A 24,263-nucleotide genomic window follows, 5' to 3' on the forward strand; every position below is an offset into this window, starting at 1 on the left:
CAGGGAAAGGGAAAGCAAGGACCTTCCCCCACACACATGCCCACTGTCCTACTTACATAGAACTGGAAGGGGAGCAGCAGATAGGCCGATCTAATGCAAAATTCCTAAAACCATAGAAGTTAGGGGAAGAGGGAAGGCAGAGTAAGAAAGATGGGAGAACACAGACACACAGGAAATGCCATATCTAGTCAGACCAATCTCCTGCCTCCAACAGTGAACACACCAGTTGCTTTAGCGGAAGGTGCAAGAAACCCCCTAGTGGAGAATGAGGAATAACTTGCCCTAGAGGAAGTTATTCAAACTCCTTAGGCTGCCGTATGACCAAAATAGGAGGGTTTATATTAGGGCTGTCAATTAATCACAGTTAACAGCCGTGATTAACTCAAAAAAATTAATCACGATTAATCGCAGTTTTAATCACACTGTTAAACAATAGAATACCAATTGAAATTTATTAAATATTTTGGATGTTTTTCTACCTTTTCATGTATATTGTATTCCGTGTTGTAATTGAAATCAAAGTGTACAGTGACTCCTCACTTAAAGTCATTCCGATTAACGTTGTTACGTTGCTGATCAATTAGAGAACATGCTCGTTGAAAGTTGCGCAATGCTCCCTTATAACGTCATTTGGCAGCCGCCCGCTTTGTCCACTGTTTGCAAAAAGAGCAGCCCATTGTAGCTAGCTGGTGGGGGCTTGGAACCAGGGTGGACCGGCAGTCCCCCATCAGCTCCCTGTTCCCCTAAGTTCCCTGTGCAGCAGCCACCCAGCAGGCTATCAATTGCCAGCAGTTCAGCTGTCCCTCCCCCCACTGCCATGTGCTGCTCCTGCCCTCTGCCTTGGAGCTGCTCCCCAGAGCTTCCTGCTTGCTGTACTGGGGGAAGGGGAGAAGTGGGGGGCTAATTTCAGGGTGTCCCCCTCCCCCTGCTCCTGCACCCCACTTACACCATCTTCCATAAAGCAGGGAGGAGACACAAGAGGCTCAGGATGGAGGGAGCTTCCTGGAAGCATCTGCCCTCTCAGCTTGCTGATCTACTTGACAAGGCAATGTATTTAGAATGGGGTCAGCATTCTTAAAGGGGCAATGCGCATCTCTCTCTCCCACACACACGGTATGTGTCTCTGTCTCTGCCTGCCATGCTGTCTCCCCTCCTTCCATTCGTGCCTCCCTGTAGAGTGAGAGTTAACCCTTGAGGGCTCAGCCAATTGCTAGTTCATCATTTAGCAGTGAGGCATTCCCTGGGAAATATCCCACCCTCTGACTTCACCACCTCAACCAAGCTTCACAATCATATGAAAGGGGTCACCAGTACAAAAGTGAGAACCACTGCTTTAACTCAGCTGGCACATAAACAGCTTGTGACGCTGGATACAACACTGCCATGAGAGCGCCTGTTCTCACTTTCAGGTTACACACACACACACACACACACACACACACACACACACACACACACACAAACACAGATATAATATAGTCTTTGGTGAAAAACATTTCCCTGGAACCTAACCCCCCCATTTACTTTAATTCTTATGGGGAAATTGGATTCAATTAACATTGTTTCACTTAAAGTCGCATTTTTCAGGAACATAACTACAATGTTAAGTGAGGAGTTACTGTATATTATTTTTGATTACAAATATTTGCACTGTAAAAATTATAAACAAAAGAAATGGTATTTTTCAATTCACCTCATACAAGTACTGTAGCGCAATCTCTTTGTCGTCAAAGTGAAACTTACAAATGTAGATTTTTTTTAACATAACTGCACTCAAAAACAAAACAATGTAAAACTTCAGAGCCTAAAAGTCCACTCAGTCCTACTTCTTGTTCAGCCAATTGCTAAGACAAACAAGTTTGTTTACATTTACAGGGGATAATGCTGCCCTCTTTTTATTTACAAAGTCACCAGAAAGGGAGAACAGGTATTTGCATGGAATTTTTGTAGCCGGCATTGCAAGGTATTTACGTGCCAGATATGCTAAACCTTTGTATGCCCCTTCACGCTTCAGCCACCATTCCATAGGACATGCTTCCATGCTGATGACACTCGTTAAAAAAAATAATTCGTTAATTAAATTTGTTCCTTGGGGGAGAATTGTATGTATCCTGCTGTTTTACCTGCATTCTGCCATATATTTCATGTTATAGCAGTCTCAGATGATGACCCAGCACATATTGTTCATTTTAAGAAAGCTTTCACTGCAAATTTGACAAAACGCAAAGAAGGTACCAATGTGAGATTTCTAAAGATAGCTACAGAACTCAAACCAAGGTTTAAGAATCTGAAGTGCCTTCCAAAATCTGAGAGGGAAGAGGTATGGAGCCCGCTTTCAGAAGTCTTAAAAGAGCAACCCTCCAATGCGGAAACTACAGAACCCGAACCACCAAAAAAGAAAATCAACCTTCTACTGGTGGCATCTGACTCAGATAATGAAAATGAACAGGCGTCTGTCAACACACCTTTGGACTGTTATCGAGCAAAACTCATCATCAGCATGGATGCATGTCCCCTGGGATGGTAACTGAATCATGAAGGGACATATGAATCTTTAGCCTGGGGGTTCTTAAAATGGGGGTCGGGACTCCTCAGAGGGTCGCGAGGTTATTACATAGGGGGGTCACGAGCGGTCAGCTTCCACCCCAAGCCCCGCTTTGCCTCCAGCATTTATAATGTTGTTAAATATATAAAAAAAAAAATTTAATTTATAAGGGGCTCACACTCAGAGGCTTGCTATATGAAAGGGGTCACCAGTACAAAAGTGAGAACCACTGCTTTAACTCAGCTGGCACATAAACAGCTTGTGACGCTGGATACAACACTGCCATGAGAGCGCCTGTTCTCACTTTCAGGTTACATTGTAAACAAGGGGAAGGCAGCATTATCTCCTGTAAATGTAAACAAACAAGTTTGTTTGTCTGTGTGATTGGCTGAAAAAGAAGTAGGACTGAGTGGACTTGCAGGTTCTAAAATCGAGTATCAGGGGGTAGCCGTGTTAGTCTGTATCTACAAAAACAACAAGGAGTCTGGTGGTACCTTAAAGACTAACAGATTTATTTGGGCATAAGCTTTCGTGAGTAAAAACCTCACTTCTTCGGATGCATAGAGTGAAAGTTACAGATGCAGGCATTATATACTGACACATGGAGAGCAGGGAGTTACTTCACAAGTGGAGAACCAGTGTTGACAGGGCCAATTCAATCAGGGTGGATGTAGTCCACTCCCAATAATAGATGAGGAGGTGTCAATTCCAGGAGAGGAAAAGCTGCTTCTGTAGTGAGCCAGCCACTCCCAGTCCCTATTCAAGCCCAGATTAATGGTGTTGAATTTGCAAATGAATTTTAGTTCTGCTGTTTCTCTTTGAAGTCTGTTTCTGAAATTTTTTTGTTCAATGATAGTGACTTTTAAATCTGTAATAGAATGACCAGGGAGATTGAAGTGTTCACTTACTGGCTTATGTATGTTACCATTCCTGATGTCCGATTTGTGTCCATTTATTCTTTTGCAGAGGGACTGTCCGGTTTGGCCAATATACATGGCAGAGGGGCATTGCTGGCACATGATGGCATATATGACATTAGTGGATGTGCAGGTGAATGAGCCCCTGATGGTGTGGCTGATGTGGTTGGGTCCTCTGATGCTGTTGCCAGAGTAGATATGGGGACAGAGTAGGCAACGAGGTTTGCTACAGGGATAGGTTCCTGGGTTGGTGTTTCTGTGGTGTGGTGTGTAGTTGCTGGTGAGTATTTGCTTCAGGTTGGGGGGTTGTCTGTAAGCGAGGACTGGCCTGCCTCCCAAGGTCTGTGAGAGTGAGGGATCATTTTCCAGGATAGGTTGTAGATCGTGGATAATGCGCTGGAGAGGTTTTAGCTGGGGGCTGTATGTGATGGCCAGTGGTGTTCTGTTGTTGTCCTTGTTGGGCCTGTCCTGTAGTAGGTGATTTCTGGGTATCCGTCTTGCTCTGTCTATCTGTTTCCTCACGTCCCCAGGTGGGTATTGTAGTTTTACGAATGCTTGATAAAGATCTTGTAGGTGTTTGTCTCTGTCTGAGGGGTTGGAGCAAATTCGGTTGTATCTTAGGGCTTGGCTGTAGACAATGGATCGTGTGATGTGTCTTGGATGGAAGCTGGAGGCATATAGGTACGTATAGCGGTCAGTAGGTTTCCGGTATAGGGTGGTGTTTATGTGACCATCACTTATTTGTACTGTAGTGTCCAGGAAGTGGATCTCTTGTGTGGACTGGTCCAGGCTGAGGTTGATGGTGGGGTGGAAATTGTTGAAGTCCAGGTGGAATTCTTCAAGGGCCTCCTTTCCGTGGGTCCATATGATGAAGATGTCATCAATGTAGCGCAAGTAGAGGAGGGGCACTAGGGGACGAGAGCTGAGGAAGCGTTGTTCTAAGTCAGCCATAAAAATGTTGGCATACTGTGGGGCCATGCGAGTACCCATAGCAGTTCCACTGACTTGAAGGTATAAGTTGTCCCCAAATCTGAAGTGGTTGTGGGTGAGGACAAAGTCACAAAGCTCAGCCACCAGGCTTGCTGTGGCCTCATCAGGGATACTGTTCCTGACAGCTTTCAGTCCATCCTCATGTGGAATGTTGGTATAAAGTGCTTCTACATCCATGGTGGCCAGGATGGTGTTTTCAGGAAGAACATCAATGCATTGTAGTTTCCTCAGGAAGTCGGTGGTGTCTCGAAGATAGCTGGGAGTTGCTGGTAGCATAGGGCCTGAGGAGAGAGTCCAAATAGCCAGATAATCCTGCTGTCAGAGTGCCAATGCCTGAGATGATGGGGCGTCCAGGGTTTCCGGGTTTATGGATCTTGGGTAGCAGATAGAATACCCCTGGTCGGGGTTCTGGGGGTGTGTCTGTGTGGATTTGTTCCCGTACTGTAGCTGGGAGTTTCTTGAGCAGATGGTGTAGTTTCTTTTGGTATTCCTCAGTGGGATCAGAGGATAGTGGCCTGTAGAATGTGGTCTTGGAGAGTTGCCTGGCAGCCTCCTGTTCATAATCTGACCTGTTCATTATGACTACAGCACCTCCTTTGTCAGCCCCTTTGATGATAATGTCAGAGTTGTTTCTGAGGCTGTGGATGGCATTGCGTTCTGTACGGCTGAGGTTATGGGACAAGTGATGTTGTTTGTCCACAATCTCAGCCTGTGCACGTCTGCGGAAACACTATGTAGAGGTCCAGTCTGTCATTTCGACCGTCAGGAGGAGTCCACGCAGAGTTCTTCTTCTTGTAGTGTTGGTAGGAGGGTTCCTGTGGGTCAGTGCACTGTTCAGTGGTGCGTTGAAAATATTCCTTGAGTCGGAGACGACGAAAGTAGGCTTCCAGATCACCGCAGAACTGTATCATGTTCGTGGGGATGGTGGGACAGAAAGAGAGTCCCCGAGATAGGACAGACTCTTCTGCTGGGCTAAGTGTGTGGTTGGAAAGATTGACAATGTTGTTAGGTGAGTTGAGGGTACCATTGTTATAGCCCCCAGTGGCAGGTATTAGTTTAGATAGCTTACAGTCCTTTTTCCTCTGTAGAGAAGTGAAGTGTGCATTGTAAATGGCTTGTCTCATTTTTGTAAAGTCCAGCCACGTGGAAGTTTGTGTAGAAGGCTGGTATTGTATGAGAGTCTCCAGTTCTGAGAGCTCATTCTTGATCTTCTCCTGTCTGCTGTACAGGATGCTGATCAGGTGGTTCCTCAGTTTCTTTGAGAGTGTGTGGCACAATCTCTCACCATACTCAGTGTAGTATGTTGATTGCAATGGATTTTTTACCTTCAGTCCTTTTGGTATGATGTCCATCTGTTTGCATTTGGAGAGGAAGATGATGTCTGTCTGTATCTGTGCAAGTTTTTTGTTGAGGTTGATGGATTTCCACTCCATACGGCTAAATTTAGTGCCTTGCATGGTGTCAAGTATCAGGGGGTAGCCGTGTTAGTCTGTATCTACAAAAACAAGGAGTCTGGTGGCACCTTAAAGACTAACAGATTTATTTGGGCATAAGCTTTCATGAGTAAAAACCTCACTTCTTCGGATGCATAGAGTGAAAGTTACAGATGCAGGCATTATATACTGACACATGGAGAGCAGGGAGTTACTTCACAAGTGGAGAACCAGTGTTGACAGGGCCAATTCAATCAGGGTGGATGTAGTCCACTCCCAATAATAGATGAGGAGGTGTCAATTCCAGGAGAGGAAAAGCTGCTTCTGTAGTGAGCCAGCCACTCCCAGTCCCTATTCAAGCCCAGATTAATGGTGTTGAATTTGCAAATGAATTTTAGTTCTGCTGTTTCTCTTTGAAGTCTGTTTCTGAAATTTTTTTGTTCAATGATAGTGACTTAAATGTTCTAAAATGTTACCTTTTTTTATTTTTTAATGCATTTTTTTGGTACATAATTCTTCATTTGTAAGTTGCACTTTCATGATAAAGAGATTGCATAACAGTACTTATACTAGGTGAATTGAAAAATACTATTTTTGTTTTTTTTACAGTGCAAATACTTGTAATCAAAAATAAATATAAAGTGAGCACTGTACACTTTGTATTCTGTGTTGTAATTGAAATCAATATATTTGAAAATGTAGAAAATATCCAAAAATGTTTATATAAATGGTATTCTATTATTAACAGTGTGATTAATCGTGCGATTAATTTTTTTAATCGCTTGATAGCCCTAGTTTATATCCCTTCCATTTTATTATTTAAATTCCGATTTTTCATCCTATCTAATGTAACTGTGGATGCCTCATTAGTCATATAAATCGTCTCTCTTCTTCTGAAGCCTATTAAGCTCCTGGCCTCAACAATATCTAGTAGCAATGAGTTCCACATGCTAATTGTGTCTTGTGTAACTTTTATCAGTTATACATTTGCTGCCTTTCAATTTCCAGGGTGAAGAGAAGTGCCCAATTTACCCTTTCTCTCTGCAGTACCTCTCTCATGGTCCCTTTCTGTGTAGTCCCAGGCTTTTGCCTCTCTAGTCATACGGATTTCTTGTCTGGCTTCTAGTTATTTTCACCATCTGACAGAAGAGGAAGGGGAGTACTGAAGGCCCCACTCACCTCACAGCTGTGTTCATCTGCACAGAGCTTGCCCAATGACATCTGTGTCTTCACCCTGCGCACGGCGCACTCTTTGTCCGAAAGACCATCAGACTGAGTGGAGATCTCGATGGGGATTTCCGGAGTCTGGGACAGCATGTCCTCCAGCTTCTCAGTCAGCTGGTCTTCCAGCCTGTTGGCCAGCTCATCTGGGCTGTTTGAGTGGTCGCTGGTGTTCCCCTCCTCTCCATCGGACACAGAGAAGTTCTCAGAGCTGAAGGTTGAGTAGGACTGGCAGCTACTAATGCAGCGGTGAGGCCTGCAAGCCCAGGAGAACAGCTTAGCTTCACTTTGCTCAATCCCTCTATTGCAGTGTTTCTGTTTATACTGGTAAATCACTTCCCCCACTCCACATTATTGGCCGGGCTGCTCCACTTCATACCCAAAGGAGCTTGGCCCTGACAAGCTAACCCACTTACACTGAACACTCTGTGGGAGCCTGCGTTAGGATGGCCTCCAATTGCCCCTCAGTTTCCACCTTTTTGATAGTTCCAGTCCCATCCTCTACTTTTGTAAAGTTCACTAGGCAGGGCAAGGGGGCCAGCAAAGAATACTTCTCAAGCTGGAGCCAAGTCGCTGATGGTAAATATTTCAACCCTGCCTGGGGAAAACCCCTTCTGACTAGCTCCTTTCCCCAACTTCAGAGGTGTAAGCAGCCAATCAGAGCTGCTCTCCCCACCCCTCAGGAGCTGAAACCATTCTTACAAAATGGGAGGGGAAGAGGGAGCAGAAAGAGCCCAGGGTGGCTCCCTAACCCCTGGGAACAATGGGATAGCTCCTCTGTACCTCCTCCCCACAGCACCCAACCTGGAAGGGACAGTGGGGATCCTGCTGAGCCCTGCCCCAGGCCTTGGAGAGGGGTGAGAAACCCCAGGAGCTGCAGGAAAAGCAGAGTTAAGGTTGGAGGAGGAGAACAGATGGGGGACTGGAGGAGGAAGAATTGATGAGGGGTGGAGGGGCTGCCAGATGTGATGTCACCTTCATTTCTGTACAAAATGATAGAGCTCCCCACATTTTCAATCTGCTCTATGCATCGGTAACAGGCTAACCATATGTCTACCCTGCACAAGGCAGAGCAAGTTAGATTAGGTTAATTAACCTGATTGGATGCACCCGAGGGAGAGCCAAGGCTTGAAAGGCTAATTGATGATGGAGCCCATCTGAGAAGGAACAAGCAGGGCTGGTATAAAGCCAGAAAGTTGGCAGCAGAAGAGGGCTGCAGGGGAAGTAGTCTGCAGTCACTCTCTGGAAGAAGGGAGTTTGGGTTCGTAAAACCGGGTGTGGGGAAGGGTGCGAGAAGATGCAGGAAGAAGTCCAGGGAAATAGCAGCGGGGTCTGGGAGCAAGCAGACCACAGATGCTAGACACAGGATCCCTGGACTGGAACCCAGAGTATAGGGTGGGCCCAGGTTCCCCTATAAGCCACTGTGGAAGTGGCCCAGACCGGGCAGTGGAGCAGAAGAATGCCTGGGGCAGTTGTCCAGTGGGATTTTGCTACCCTGGAAAGGAAGGACTATAGTGACCTGGCCAGAGGACCAAGCCACAAAGAGAGAGAGCACCCTGAGTCATAGAGAGGGAGGATGCATGGCACCTGAACAACAGAAGGGGACGTTGGACCTGGAAGGAGCTAATGCCCAAAGCAGCCAAAAGGAGGCACCTTAGCAGTGATTGTATCCCATGAGAGGCTTATAAAGTGAAGCTAGCTTTAACCTTAATTATGGCACTGTGGGGCCCTGATCCTTGACTGGGGCTCCTAGGTACTACTACAATAGATATTATAATAAATCTGAAGCACTAGAATACTTTCCATATATCCCATAACGGTACAACTGCTCAAGCACTACAGCACAATGACTGAACATGTCCTCGCCCCTTTCCCACCTTCCTGCTTCTGCATTAACAATGTGTAGTTTTCAGCACGCTCCTGTATTGGGAAAATCACAGCTACTCGCTCTGGCAGATCCCCTCTTCAGAGCCTCTTTGATCATATGTTCCACTGCCCCTCTCCTCAACAAAGCATGCCCAGGGGCAGCACAGTGCACTGCTCAGCTTACCTCCCCCATTGTGACTGAATCGCTGCACTATCCCAGCAGATGCCTCTTCATGCGGTCTAGGCAGCACTATCTGGCTGATGTCCCTGCATGCTGAGTCAAGTACTTCTGAAAACCCCCTGGGCAATGAGTGGGCATTAGATGGGCACTGACCCCGTATAAACATCATATCTGATGCCCCTCCACACAAAAAGAGGGTACTTTCTAGGTGGCAATGGTTCACGATTAATCAGGAAAGCAGGCGATGTCCCCTGGTGCTGAGTGAATGCACTGCACAGCAGATTTCATTCCACATGCTGAGAAATGCCACTAGCCATTTAAGTCACCTAATTTACACAAAGGTTCCCATTCTCTATTTGCTCCAGCTGGCTGGGAAGAAATGATGCTGAATTTTGCATGACAATTGATGGTGGTTTTATGAACACTTGCCCGCACCTTTTATTGCAGGATTAATCCGAAGGAATATGGAGTCTGTCCCAGGAGAAGAGCTTTTAATACTTCACACCTGGCAGTGGCAAACAGCTTCAGAAGGTGGTACAGGGCCAGATTCTATACTCTCTGAGCCACTCGGTCCAGATTTTACTACACTGTCCACAAATGTGAATCCTTCAAATCCCCTTTCCATCCTACTTTGCAATATTTTGTTAGACATAGATGCACCTTTGTTACCCCACTCTGGAACATTTATTCCTAGCTCTTTTTTCCTTACGGAGAAGATGTGTTGTGGGGAGCACGCTCTAATTCACACACAGATCTCTGTTGCAATCACAGGACACCCATAGCACAGCTGATACATGGGTAGAGGAGGGTGCTTTTAGTATTGACGCGCTCCTTTTCCACTTTTACTCATGTGAAAATCCTTTCAAGACAAGCTTCAGCAATTTCTAACACTATGAAAGTCATGGGGAACACCCATAATCTTTTACTAAAATGTTTGGACAATGGAGGAGCCCCTGCCTAGAGCAGCCAAAGCCAGCAGACTGATTCCTCCAATAGGAGGAAAGTGGGGAGAAGAATGGAGATCTTGGAGGTGGAGTGGAATCTGGGTGATGGGTCCTGGGGAGGAACTAAGGGGCTGAGTAGAGAAATTCAGTATAAATTGTGTGAGCCAAATTACTGTAGTTGAGACCCAAACTAAAGGGCTGTAGTTGGATGTAGCTAATGCTCTTCAAAATGTTTCGCTCGACTCCCCTCCTCAGTTCCTGGGCTCCTCTCCAGGATCCCTGCCTTCAATTACCCAAGCCCCATTTTCTCAAAGGGGGTCATGACCCCTGTCTTATGGGGAGGATGTGACCCTGTTTCAGATAACCAGGCTTTTGATGAAGTGACGTCTGTGTAATCAAGGCTGCACTGTTCTAGCCCAGATGCTGGAGTCATTCCCTTGCCCTCTGCAGCAACAAATCTGATAAAAAACTTTTGAAAGATGCTGTAGAGGGTGCCAGACCCTGGCAGTTTCAAGCTTAATGGGAGATACCAGCCTGGATAGCAGTAGCCTCTTGCACTGGTCACACATGGTGAGGTTCCTGCCCAAACAAGCCCATGATGCAGAGGAGCTATACTGGAGAGGCCTGCAACTTGCAGGGGGCTGAAAACAGCCCAGCACAGCATGAGGCATCACAGAGGGGACACTCATGTGATTGAGCTTGTAGTTAGTTGGACTGGAGTTCTTGCCATAGTTTATGGTGCTGATGGTCACCACAGGATTGGCCAGGCCCTTGACAGAGTATCACTACAGGGTTGGATACATTTCGTGCTGGAACTTGGGCAATGATTTCGCTGGGACCTATCATGCTGAGGCAGAAGGCTCAGAATTCTCAGCGCAATGCCATGATGTTAAGTGATATGAAACTGAGCCAGATCAAAAAAGATTTCTGCCTACCACTCAAGGAAGGAATGGCAGGGTTTAGCTATTTACCTCTGTCTCCGTGGGAACTCCACTTCACTGTCCACTTCTCCTTCTTCCTGTTCTGAAGAGTCGTCACCACTCTGGCAGGGGGAAAGAGAACTATGTTACTGGACTGATGTAAAACAATCATACAGCTACCTAGCTGCCACTTGGTTCTCTGGTACAAAGCCACTGCACCAAAAGGTTTCAGAGTGTTTAAAGTCAGAAGGACCCTTAGATCATCTACTTTGATCTCCTGTATATCGCAGGCCATTAATTCACACCCAGTTACCATCATATGGAGCCCAGTATCTTGGTAGACTAAACATTTCAGTCCTCAAGAGACTAAGCTGCTGTGTGTCACAGGCAGAGAACAGGGGGACTAAGGCGCCACCAATGACATATGCTAAGATGATCCCAGCAGATGAACCAATCCCTCACGCTACAGAGGAAGGTGAAAACCTCCAAAGGTCCCAGCCAATCTAACCTGCAGAAAAATTCCATCCTGACCTCTAATCTGGTGATCACTTAGATCCAGAGTACATGAGCAAAGCCACACCAGCCAGGCATCTAAAATACAGGATTCTCTGTACCACTTCAGATCATTTGGTCCACCCCATCTGGTGTCCCTGCTGCTTCAAAGGAAGGCAAAAAACCCCTAACCCTCAAAATACATCTAGCTAATTACGCATCAGAGGAAAAAGTCCTCCCTGAGCCCTGCAGGGGAACAGCTGAAGCCATGAGGCATGAGATTAAATTATATTCATTGTCATAATGCAGAGCTGCAAGTGTTCGGAGAATGCTGAAGGCAGTTCAGAGAATCTGTTCTCTCCATGGCCCATGAAGGAAGGGAATGAACTACAGCATTCCAAACAAATAAGGAGTCAAAAACTTCTGCAAGCTAAAAGCTATGAAAAGCGGAATGGTGCAGGAAACTCTGAGATGTGGCAAATGTTTCACACTGGACGGACAGAGATGTTTGACTGCTGATCAATGTAACAAGAAATCCAACCAATCGGGTCTTAGAGTCATCATGCAAGAATATTACAAAGGTCTGAGTTAAAATAGCCAGGGCAACTTCTGAGATACTGGAATATCCCAGCAATATTCCTGAAATGGGACATTTAACAAAGTTTAGATCTTGTCTTCACAGGGACACTGACTGGCAGTATAATTATACTGCTATATTCTATGTTGGTATTACTCCCATATGGATACTCTATTCCAGAAGAAAAGTGACTTGGTCCTTGCATAATTACTCTGCTTTGTGTTTTGCAGTGGGGTGATTTTTCTGGAACAAAGTCACTTTTTTTTTTCCAGAACAGTGTCCACATGGGGAATTATACCAATATAGCTACCTACAGCAGTAGAATTCTGCCACTAGAGTTTTGCCAATCAATTTCCCTGCATAGACAAGCCAGAGACTGGCACAGTTTTACAGTCCTTCAAGTGACAAGATGACCAAAGATACAGAATTCAGCAGGGACTAAATAATGTGCTTTATTGTAGAATTATTAGTACCTAGTTTTGAAATATTCTTTGACAGCCACAAGATCACACCTGAAAGAAAATTATTCCAATTCTCTGTTTCTAAAATTATATCATTAGGGAGAGATGTACAGTACTTTGGAGTGATAATATTACATGACAAAAATACTGAAAGAAAGCTTATAGAAATGAGGTGGCATGAAACACAGCACTGGATTCTGGGGACATCCCAAAGGTTTATCATGATATTAGAAGCAGCAGAGTATAACCAGAAGAAATAAAACAAGTAGAATTAGAGTAATAAGGATACAGTCACATAGTCCCCATAACTCTCCGAAAAAGCTAGCTGTCTCTAGTCAATAATGCACAGAAGCAGGGGAGGTATCTGAGAAAATTAAAAGTGAGGGTACACCAGAGTCTGAAGGAAGTAAAAAGGCAACTGTGACAGAACTGGAACTGTTCATTAATCATCATGAATATTGGATGTTGACCGGGTTATGGGGAAGTTTACTGTATAGTTTTAGTTTAATACGGGGCTATTGGGAAAACAAACAGAAAAGAACAGCTGAAGATAAGCCACTCCTCCACAAACATTTGAGGGTTGTTAAGAGACACTACCAGGAGAGGAAAACGCCTGAGATATGGAAGATCAAAAGGACTATAACAGTTTAAAAAGAACACTCTCTCACAAGTTGTTGTTGTGCAGAGGAACAAAACTATGCCCATGTCTACATTACCGCTTATGTCAGCAAAATTTATGTCAATCAGGGGTGTGAAGAAAACACCCCCCGAGCGACATAAGTTGCACGTACAGAAGCGCCGGTGTGCACAGCGCTATGTTGGTGGGAGAGCTTCTCCCACTGACATAGCCACCACCACTTGAGGTGGTTTTATTGTGTCCACGGGAGACCTCTCTTCCCGTCGGCTTAACGTGGCTACACGAGCGCTCTTACAGTGGCACACTGCATTGATACAGCTGTGCCACTGTAAGCTCACTAGTGTAGACATGGCTAAAGAGGCAGGTACCCATTGGAGGTGTTTGAAGAAGCTGGGCCTGCCTAGGCTACCATCACCCCTCTCCCCAGGCTTCAGACCCCAACCCCCAATGTCTACATGGCTATTTTCAGGGCCATAGCGTGAGACCCACAAGCCTGCAGACCCAGGCTCAGAGAATCACGGCCACAGGGTTTATTGCTATGTAGACATATCCTAAATGCTTTGTCTCTACTGTTGAAACAATCACTACCCTGATATAAGAAGGCTGGCTGGTCACTATATACACCACCAACCACAGACTCCTAAAAGGAAGAATCACAGACGTCAAAGCCAGTTGGACCTGTTGGGGTAAGTGGTGTTGATCCACAGGGTATGGCAACCCAGGGTCTTGTGTAAGAGTGGCACCAGGTAATGGCATAAGGCCCGAGACCTGAGCTGCACTCAGAGAGACCAGAGATGGCACAGAGGTGCAGCTAGCCGTGTAGCCATGACAGCATCACTGGAAGCTGGGAGCAAGCTAGCTTTGACAGTATGCTGAGTGCAATAATCTAGCCAAGAAATGATCAAGCATGGCTTTTGTATTAAGATTTTACTACAAATGAGATTTAACCGCTTTCTCTGGTATTTTTCTCAAAATCTAATGTCCTCCTGGCAGACTTCATACAAATACCCTTTGTATTTCTCCTCCAATGTAGCTTGTCCTTTTCCGTGGTGACCCTCTCTTCTTAGATCTTCTTTTCTATCTCTTGAAAAATTGATTATTTTGTTTATTAACTTACACACAAAAAGCTACATTAAAAAGAACATTATTAAGGTTGCAAAGTCAAGCACTGAAAAGTTAGGAAATGCCAGGCTGCCTGCAGAACGTTAATTTGCCTCCCTTGTGTATATGCATTATGATACATTCTTTAATTATATGACTGCCTTAATCATGACACCATCCTTTCTCTTTCTGCAATCCCCTGCCTTGTTCACTAAACACCTTCCAACTTCCATAACAAATGAGACAGGGCCCTATAGAAAAAAGCAACAATGATTCATCCTGTGTACTGACTGAGGCAGGGGTCCTGTAGAAAAAAATAGCATGTGATCATGTAATTAAAGACTGTCTCATAATGCATACACACAGGAAGGTTGATTTAAGGTTGCACAGGCAATCTGAATTCTGGCATTTCCAAACTGTGGAATGCTTGACTTTGCAACCTTAATAATGTTATTTTAACGTAGTTTTGTGTATGTAATTTTCTAGGGCTTTTTTAAAAAGCAACCTGGAAAAAAAAATCCATCATGGGGAAGCATAGCGCCAACCACATGGGCCATCAGTAAGTTTGGAAGCTTTAGATCCATTGTACTAACCTCTTCCACTTTAGCTAACAAAGTAACTGATAACAGTAGTAGGTTGTCGTCCTCAATATGGACCAGTCACAAGAGGGAAATGAGACATACATTTTGTCAGTGGGTTTCATAGCTATTTGTTGCCAGTACAGGAAATGTTGCGACTCAGGAATCCTCCACTCTATTCCAGGTTCTAAAAGGAGTGCACTTCAGTGTTGAGACCCTTCGGGTCCTATTCCCCCAAAGTCTGACATATTCTGTGCCCAGCCCCACCAACCTATGCTTGTCCCAGTACCAGTCTTCACCCCATCTCACTTCACCTTCACGACCCAGTACCATTTCAATCTCCTTTGCCCTGGTTCCAGTCCCCACCCTTGTCCCAGTCTCTCCTCTGGCCACCTCCCCAAGCCCAGCTCCTTTGTTCTCTGCATTCCAGCCAGGCTGGTTCCCACATCTCCTCCTTGTTGAGTGCCAGCAGGGGAAGTATTGAGAGCACAGAAGACTATATCCCTTCTCTCAGGTCTTGTTCCTGGCACCAAAGCACTCCCAGGCTGCAAAGAAGAGCAATTGCAGGGAAAGTCCTTCAGCTCCAGGCTGGAGCATGCTCAGTGCTAACAGAATCTTTGGGGTATTTAGCTGCCAAAGTCTCTATTGAGCATGAACAAATCACAAGTTTTGGAATCTTATAACTTGGGTAAATTTAGACAATCTCACAGGAATTCTAAAAGGCATTTTGCTGACACTAGTGCAACATCTGTGGCAAATTTGGAGCTCCTGCTCCAAAGCATAGAGGAACTAAAAGGTTCTCAAAGAAATGGTTGTTAAGAATTTTTTTTTAACATGGGCAAAACAATATAATTTTCCCTGACTCTGTTCTGAGAAATGGCTGGACCATTTTTTCTGATTTTTTTTTTCTTTAAAAAAAAAAAAAAAAACTTTAGTCAGACACTTGGCCTCGTAAGTTTCAGTCCAAACAGTTACTGTTTGGCAAAGTTATAGGTAACTGAAAAGAGTCTTATAATGGGAAGTGTTAGGCCACATTAACCATATGCAGTACTACTACCTCCACCTATAATCTTCCCAATAAAAACTACTTTAAAAAGGATGTCAAGGTTGCAAAACAAAGTACACAAATTAAAATTAAAGTTGCATGCACAACCTTAACTCTGCCCCTTTGTGTATGGATTGCTATACAATGTTTTTTTACATAGTCAGATACTATCTCTCAAACAATACTATACCACATTGTACAGTTTTTTTCTGGAAAATTGTAAACATTAGACTATTGTTATTTTAAAGACTACTTTCCTGTCTTTACCTTTTGAATAGGTCTCGGTTTGCAAGGTAGCACTGGGGCAGCCTGGTGTTGAGGAGTGCCTAGCAAGGACACTGACTTGCAGCTGTTGAGGTCTTCCTCCTCCATCTTTTCAGGAAGCTGGGCCTTTTCATACAAGGGACCACATGTTGTTGATTCAGGGTGGTTCATCCCTGGTTCAGTGGACGGCATCTGTTTCTGACCACTGTTCACCTGCCTGCACTGAGGACAGGGGTTGTGTGGGTCTGCTTTACAACACTGCCAGTGATCAACCTTGTGTTCCTCATTCTCCAAATTCCTCCGACAATCTGCTTCCATAGCAGTAGAGATGAGATCGGGGCTGGAGCCGGACATGCGCCTTTGGGCATGGTTACTGAGAGGGCTCCGCAGGGCTGCTGCAGGGCCAAAGTACCTCAGGTTGTTCGCACAGTTCGCGATGTCTTGCCCCTGGATGTTTAACCTGGGGTGATGGCCATGGTAATGGGGGTGGCTATGCTGCTGGTGCTGCTGTAGGCTGGGAAGATGAGAATGAGGATGATGATGATGATGAGGTGGCTGTGGTGAGTTGTCGTGGGCTGGCTGATTTTTCAAGATCCCTGCAAATTCATTATAGCTGCCTTTGCTGTTCCCTCGTCGGTGACGTGGTTTGCAGCGGTATCGGCCTTTGTTACTGAGTGTTGACATTTTGGGACTTCCTGAGACTGGTGAGCCATTGGGTGCCACCTCCGCACTGGATATGCCCTCTGATTTCAGCAGGTCTGGCCTGGGAGACAGGTGAAAACAGGATTTAACTTTGAAGGTAGAACTAACCCATGGCATCAGTCTGGGACCAGTGACTCAGTCAGCAGGAGTAAGCACAAGCAGCTGCACCAGACCCTGCTCTCTACAGTCTATGGACATTCTTTCCCTTCTGCTGATTGGCTGTTGGCTCCAACTCCCTTCCCTCTATCCCCACTCATGGTCCCTTCACTTCTGCTTCTCTCCTACCACCCTCCCTGGTCCCTGTGACCGATATCACAACCACATGCTGTACCTTTGGCAGAACATACTGTGTTAAGTTTACGTATCACTGTGGGCCAGGGATGGTTCATATGATTGTGTTCTACTGATGCAGGAGCGTTACCGCAGCACCTCCAGGAACTAAAACAGCATGGGGTGATTAAGGGGAATCACTCACGACTGTAAACATCTGCAGAGAGGTACCACCCATTGGGAGGCTTCCATATACTGGTTCAAGCTGCGTTTTCCAGAGATCAACAGACCAAAAAAGGTCTTTGGGCATAAAAATAGTTATGTTTAAACTGACTCAGGGCCCTCTTTCTGATCCAGCAGGACCTTATGTCCAAGGTCCCCAATCCTTGTTGAAGGATTGGAAATATTTTGGCCTACTAGTGCCTCCTATGATTGATGGGGGATTCCGGGTATATTTAGCATCCCTACTGGAACATTTATTGTTTTAATATTTTCTCTGTAATGCCTTTCCCTTAAGAATAAATGTGCTCGATTAGAAAGAGCTGTGAGGTAATTTGTAACTGCTGGCAATACACTGGCTCTTGGAGAGAAAGCAACGCACAGACACTGGACTTCATGCAGACTGGCTTGCTGGGGATATCACTGTGTAAGGCAGGGAGCTGTGCAGTCTTAAAATGCTTAGTCAGGAGGAAGAGAGAGTCAGGTCTGCGTCCAAGAAAGGTGACAGCTAGGAGCTGGAAACCTTAGGCAGGTGCCCTTGAAGGAGCACAGGAGCAATTACCCAGAAACGGTGACAGTCCCCTCCTACCTTTCTCTACTCCCCATCCCTCCTCCCTCTTTGTCCCCTCCACAGCACTTTGTCTTTCCATTTAGTTAATCCCCTCCTAATACAGCCTCTTTTGTTTTTAAATTAAAAACCCCACTAACTTCCCACCAATAAAGCATGACACTAACGCATCTGCTTGTATGTTCTATCCCCTTCCCACACCCTTTGTCTTGTCTATTTAGCTTGTTAGCCTTGGGGCAGGGACTGTATCTTTTGACATGTCTGAGCAGGGCCCAGCACAATGAGGTCTCCAGGTGGCACAAGACAAACAATAACAGCAGCCAGTTCATTTCAGCTACACAAGAATAAACATCAATCATTGATTGTTAATCAGTGTGTAGAGTCCCAACCACTGAGGAATACAAAACTAGGGAAAACGGCTGAAAATCTGTCTGCATGAGAGTTGCCTGAGGTCACGCAGGGACTGTGGGGCTGAGCTAGGTGCCTCAGCAACAAGGCTATACTTCCAGATGACTTGGATCCTGTTTCTGGGCACTCTCCACATTCCCTCCTGCATTAGCGTCAGGGCCAGCAATGAGCCAGCATTAAATTTGCTCAGACTAGAAGATATTTGTTTCTCCCTGCCAGCCCTGCAAACTCCAGGGGGTTCTGAGTGTCATGCTGGGTTCTTTCTGGCTCCTGAATCACCACCAATAAAAAGATTCTGTGGACCCAATGTTTCAACAGGGTTGCCCACGTGTAACTGAGGGCAAAATTTGTCCCTACAACATGAACTTAATTAACAACTGTGTTGATGGTGTGGCAGTCAGACTAGAGTTCAGCTTACTCACTCCTATCTGCGCTGGTTCTGCTTTGCTAGCAGGACTCAAAGGACAGAACCCCGCTTGGCATTGAAGCAAGCAGGCATATTACAGAACACACAGAGGAAGCAGATCTGTTGTGCCAGAATCAGCCATTTTCACCCAGTCACATTTCCAAGACGAACTACACTGTCACTCTCTTGTGTAGGACTTGCTTCCCTGGCTAGGATTTTGTTTTGTGCAGAAGTTTCCTACCGTTTCGTCTGGCTCCCTGGCTTATGAGAGACCCCTTTCCTCTTCATCAGCTTCTCTACCGCAATGGGGTGGATTATTGGTCTGACTGGATGACGTTTGTAAGTCCCAGGATATTTCTTTTCCACAGCTTGTTCCCGTCTGAAATACGGAACAAAGAATAAATCCCTAGTCTCCTCTCTGTAAAATGGAAGTTACTGCTGGATGCAGTGGCGGATTAGCCACTAGGCCAACAGAGCCTGTGCCCAGGGGCCCCAGCCAATTGGGTTAGGGCGCGGGGGCTTGCCCTGCTCTGCCCGCCCCTCTTGTGGCAGAACAGGGCAAGCCCCCACATCCCAACCCCGCTCCCCAGCAGGAGCGCCAGATGGGTGGAGCAGGACAAGCCTCTGCACCCCAACCCTACTCTCCGGCAGGAGCGCCAGGCAGGGGGAGCAGGGCAAGCCCCGACCCCACTCCTCGGCAGGAGTGCTGGGCAGGCGGGCAAAGCGGGGCAAGCCCCTGCGCCCTGACCCTGCTTCTCGGCAGGAGCGCTGGGGTGGGGGTGTGGGGGGAATTGCTCTGGCCCAGGACCCCACAAAATTATAATCCATCTCTGGCTTGATGGAAAAGCACCTGTGGCATAAATGGTGCTGCACACTGCGTGCTTGTTTCATGGACTGACAAGGTGTGTGGTGTGTTTTGCACTTAGAAAGGGCCTAATTATTTTCTACGTTCTTTGCAGGGAGCAGGTGTCTTATCTGTGGCCCCGGTACACAGTTTAGGGAACACCGTCTCCTCTCTTTACAGAGGGGCTGATGGAAGGGGCCATTTAACACAGTTGGTAGCAAAATATGAAAGCTCTCTTCTCTCAGTCATCAGCTGCAGGATGAAAAGGAGGGTGTTTACAATAAGGAGTCTGTCATTCACCATCCGTAAAAGGAATACCCTCCAATCTGGACAATGACTTAGAGAAATCAAGCAGAGACTCAGCCGCCTGGTCCTTTACCCAGCTCTGGAAGCTTGCTGCTAGAGGCTCAATCTGAAGGCAGGCAGAGTGTTTATTTATTCCCAGTTCAGAACCATCTCCTGTATACAAGCATATGTGCATGTATGCTCCCCTCTCCCCAGACATACATACTTAATAAGCTCCTTCTCGCGGACCTCCAGCTGCAGCATGATGGCGCTGAGCTCCATGTACAAGTTATTGGCTCGCTCTAGCTTCCTCTCATAATGTTCACGGATATCTAACGCGTGCCTGTTAACAAGAAAGGAAAACTATGGCTCAACTGGACAACCCGGGGATCCTGACCCAAGAAGGGCAGAATAAACGTGTCTTATTTGAGAATGGGGGAGGGGTAAGACAGCAACGTTCTATGGTCTAGTTGTCACTAGGGTTTATCTCGACAGGCCAACACATGTGAAAATTACCACTTTAGCTAATGTGGCTAAAAACACATCTGTTTTCCTGGTGGGGTTGCTCTTGAAGTGCATTTCTGCTTGGGAGTGTGCATTTGCAAATCAGGAGACAAGTTAGAGGTTAACATTTAGAAACAAAGGGACCTGATTAGCTCTGAGAGAGGCAGGGGGGGTCATTACATCTTACTGTAGTCAGTAGCCCCAAGGGGGTAGAGAGGTGAGGGGTGAGATCCTCGACAGACCTGAGCTCTTCTCTTCGGCGACGAATTAGCTCTTCATCTAGCCGGTGTATGCAAGTTCCTTCACTCTTAATTTTCTCAAAGTGCTTCTTTACTTCTTCTCTCCATTCAGCCTGTGGGATGGCATTTTATATTCATGGTTACACAGCCTCATGATTCATGGTAGAGACAACTCTGCAGCAGAGGAGTTCATTCTTCTATTACTGGGTCATTCCCATACTCAGGCTACCATTTACGCGTGTCTCATCACCTGTCCACCAAAGAGCCTCTGTCCTGATCTGTCACACCCCTGCAGTACGGAGCCACCTTACAGCCCATCCATCCCAGTCCTGGCCTGCAGCTCTCTTTTGCTATTCCAGCATTAGGGCTGCCCTCAGCAATGCCTAGTAGTACCACTTAGAGCCAGGCATAGTGCAAGCAGGCATCATGCAAGTTTGCACACACAGCTCTGCAACGCACTCAGTCCTGACCTGCAAAATTCCCTGTTATCCGTGTTCAATCTATCAAGACTCTTAAAGTTCACCCACCCTGCAAGTATGGAAGTGCTCTCCAGGTTCCGGCTCCCCCACAGAGACTACAAAGCACATCATATGGAAGCAAATGTCCACCTGGCATTAGGCGTCTCAAAGTCATTTCACATGGCCCCTGAGTTAGATCTGAATTGTGCCATAAAACCGCAACATTCCCTGTCCCTCAGTGAGTATGTACTGTGACATCCCAGCTCTAAGTGGCTATTGCAGGCACTAGGGCCATCAACATTGGGTGACTGTCTGGTAAGCTAAGACTTGCATATGAGCTGTTTAGTGATCTTAAGATATGTTTTCTCTGCAATGCCTTTGTTCTGAATAAATAATACTTATGAAGCCTACAAAGGCTAGCTGGTCACTGGTTAACCCTGTCATTGCTCCCAAAAGAACAGGATGGCAGGTGCTGAACTTAAACCGGGGTGCTAAAATGATCATATTGAATTGCAGCCTAACTCCCTGCTCTAGAGGGAGAAAGTCACAGAACCTTGCCCCAAGTAAGATGATAGCTAGAGACCTAAGCCTGGTGCCTGCCTTCAAGGAGGTCACGAAGGAGTGAGAAATGCAGTTCTCTCGGGAATTATGACATCAGGGACTGAAAGTGATGCCCATACCACTCCTGTATTCTGCCCCTGCTCCCTCACATACAGTCAAACGGGTTGTGTAATGAACCCTAGATGCCAAGCGGGTTGTGTAATGAACCCTACCTAGTCTGCTTCCTGCAGAAGCTGCATAAGATCAGCAGAATAGTCCTGTTTCTCACTAAGCCCTCCCATCCTGTCACATCAGTTCCCCACAAATCAAAGCCAGGGCATGCCTGCATTTTTGCGCTGTGCAGCCCACCCAGGACCCCAGTCCCAAGGTCTCAAGCTGCTGCCAAGAGTCCCAGGAACCCCATGGACATAAGCTCTGCTGCCCATTGTAGTTCTATCTTAATGAGTGTTTGGTCACTTCCCAAGTCTATGAGGCCTGGTCTACTGGCACAGTATTAACCCTCCAAAGAAGTCCCTAGCCCTCGTGGCCGTAATGCATAGAATCACACTTCGTGTGCTCACTCACCATACAGGATAGAGGGGATCATCCCCGTCTGTCACCCTGTGAGCAGCTGATAGGGCCAGGGAGCTGGGACCCTGGGGATTCTGCACAGCTGTCTTTGTCTCCCTGCTCTAGGACAGTTGTGGTTTGGCTGCAGCCTGAGCTTGCTGATATTGTTCTGTCTGTCTGGTCTGCAAATGCTGTAAACTGCTATAAATGCCGGACTGCAGACCAGGCTTGCTGGCCATTTGTAAATTGCATCAAGGCCTATTGGGCTGCAGGCTGAACTTGTAGCTGCTGCAGCTATTGTTGTGCTATTCAAGACTTCTTCCACTTCTGTCTTTTGGGTAAAGGGTGTCTGGAAACACCACTTCTGGTACAAATGTCCCCACCCTGTTTTCTGAACACAACAGGTGCATACACACATGCTTTGTGTCCAAAGCATAATCCCTTCCTAGCACAAGCCTTTATTGTTAACATAAATAGTAAAACATATGCCTCAGCCTAAGATTTTTCTGAGGTTGGCTTATTATTGGATTTTCCCTTGCAAGACCCTCCTGTCCTTGCCCTAGTCCTCTCTTTCCCCCTCAGACACAAACTAACCCATTTCATCCTGGGCTGGAGTCCCACTTGGTCTGGCTTCCAGGATGAGTCAGTAATAGCTATGAGACCTCATAGCACTCCAGCAATGGCAAGTCTGTATTTACCTGGGATTTAAAATAAGTCTCCTGAGGGGTGCCAAGAACGTCAGCAGATGCAATGTCTAGGTGCATCAGCGTCTGTCGGAAAGAGGGACGGTTCCGGGGCTTGCTCTGCCTGAACAGAATAACAAAGTCAAGTTAAGGAGACATGCTACAGAGTTAAAATCACACTGAAAGAGTCAAGGGGGGAGCGGCAGCAGTCGACTCACCGTAGTGAAGACACCGCGGTGAGTAGATCTAAGTACGTCGACTTCAGCTACATTATTCACGTAGCTGAAGTTGCGTAATTAGATCAATCCACACACACACACACACACACCCAGTGTAGAACAGGCCTTAGATTGCTGTAGCTGGAAAAGAGCAGAGCAAAGAATTCTTTCTCCCACCCTGGGTGTTTCCTTGGAGCACTTGACAGCTTGCTGTGTGTAAGCCCTTTCACTGTTGCGCTGTAGTCAGTTTTCCCTTCTACAACAACAGGGCAGAGAGAACATTTGTAGAACAGGAAACTGTGATTGTAAAATCACAAAAGTCAACAGGAAGCTCAAGGCAGGCAGAAAATGAATCTACTCTAACTTATTTGGTGAAACTGACTAGATTTCAGCCTGGTGTCCCTTGAGTTTCTGAATCTGTAACTGACATATTTAGAGCACCCTCCTGAAAATTACAGGTCAGTGAAGAATAGTCAGCATCACAGCATTGGTTCTTCCTCATTTTCCTAGTATACTAGCTAGGACGGATGACTGCTCCTCTTGACTAATGTAGGAGAATCAAGGTATTCTTTAATATTCCATTCCCCCTAGGGATTCCCTGCCATTAGGGAGCCTGAAGTATGAAGACTCAGCATTAATGCCCTTCCTAAGAACAAGACCTTTAGCTCTGTAACCTGGCAAGAGGAATATATGGAGAACATGACCCACAACCACATGGGTAAAGTCCCCAGTCCAGCATGCAGATGGATTTCCTCTATAACTAGCTCATGACCAGCCATTTTGACAGAAGCATCTAGGTCCCCAATAGAAACGTATTTCCTTGGGAAAACTTGATGTCAAACTTGCAGGTATGAGATGCAGGTCGAAAAATAGGTGGATTTGTCTGCATGTCATATAGAGAGTTTCTGTGCATATGAGGAGGTATGCAATTCTTAACTAACAAACAGCTCATAGACTGTTCTGCTCCAAGAGCTGGTAGCTGTGGAGCCAACAGATGAAAAAGAATTTGCCAGGATTGTATTAATGGATTCACAGATTCCAGGGACCATTGTGATCATCTAGTCTGACCTTCTGTATAACACAGGACACAAAATAATTCCTAAAGCATTTCTTTTAGAAAAACATCCAATTGTGATTTAAAAATTGCTGGTGATGGAGAATCCACCACAACCCTTGG

General features: G+C 46.0%; 1 protein-coding gene across 4 annotated transcripts in view; it reads right to left on the reverse strand.

The window, feature by feature from the left end:
* MAP3K13 (mitogen-activated protein kinase kinase kinase 13) overlaps positions 1-24,263 on the reverse strand; it is a 136,771-nt gene that overhangs the window by 5,484 nt on the left and 107,024 nt on the right. For 3 of the 4 annotated variants that reach the window (XM_054040350.1, XM_054040347.1, XM_054040349.1), the window contains 7 exons: positions 22,884-22,992; positions 20,621-20,730; positions 20,101-20,217; positions 18,987-19,124; positions 16,176-16,935; positions 11,069-11,139; positions 7,065-7,362 (listed from right to left, as the gene is read on the reverse strand). In XM_054040350.1, the coding sequence (XP_053896325.1) occupies positions 7,065-7,362; positions 11,069-11,139; positions 16,176-16,935; positions 18,987-19,124; positions 20,101-20,217; positions 20,621-20,730; positions 22,884-22,992 (1,603 nt within the window). The remainder of the gene's footprint in view (positions 1-7,064; positions 7,363-11,068; positions 11,140-16,175; positions 16,936-18,986; positions 19,125-20,100; positions 20,218-20,620; positions 20,731-22,883; positions 22,993-24,263) is intronic. The other variant, XM_054040351.1, reaches the window with a different exon arrangement.

Source organism: Malaclemys terrapin, chromosome 9 (genome assembly GCF_027887155.1).
Source record: "Malaclemys terrapin pileata isolate rMalTer1 chromosome 9, rMalTer1.hap1, whole genome shotgun sequence".
NCBI lineage: Eukaryota > Metazoa > Chordata > Testudines > Emydidae > Malaclemys > Malaclemys terrapin.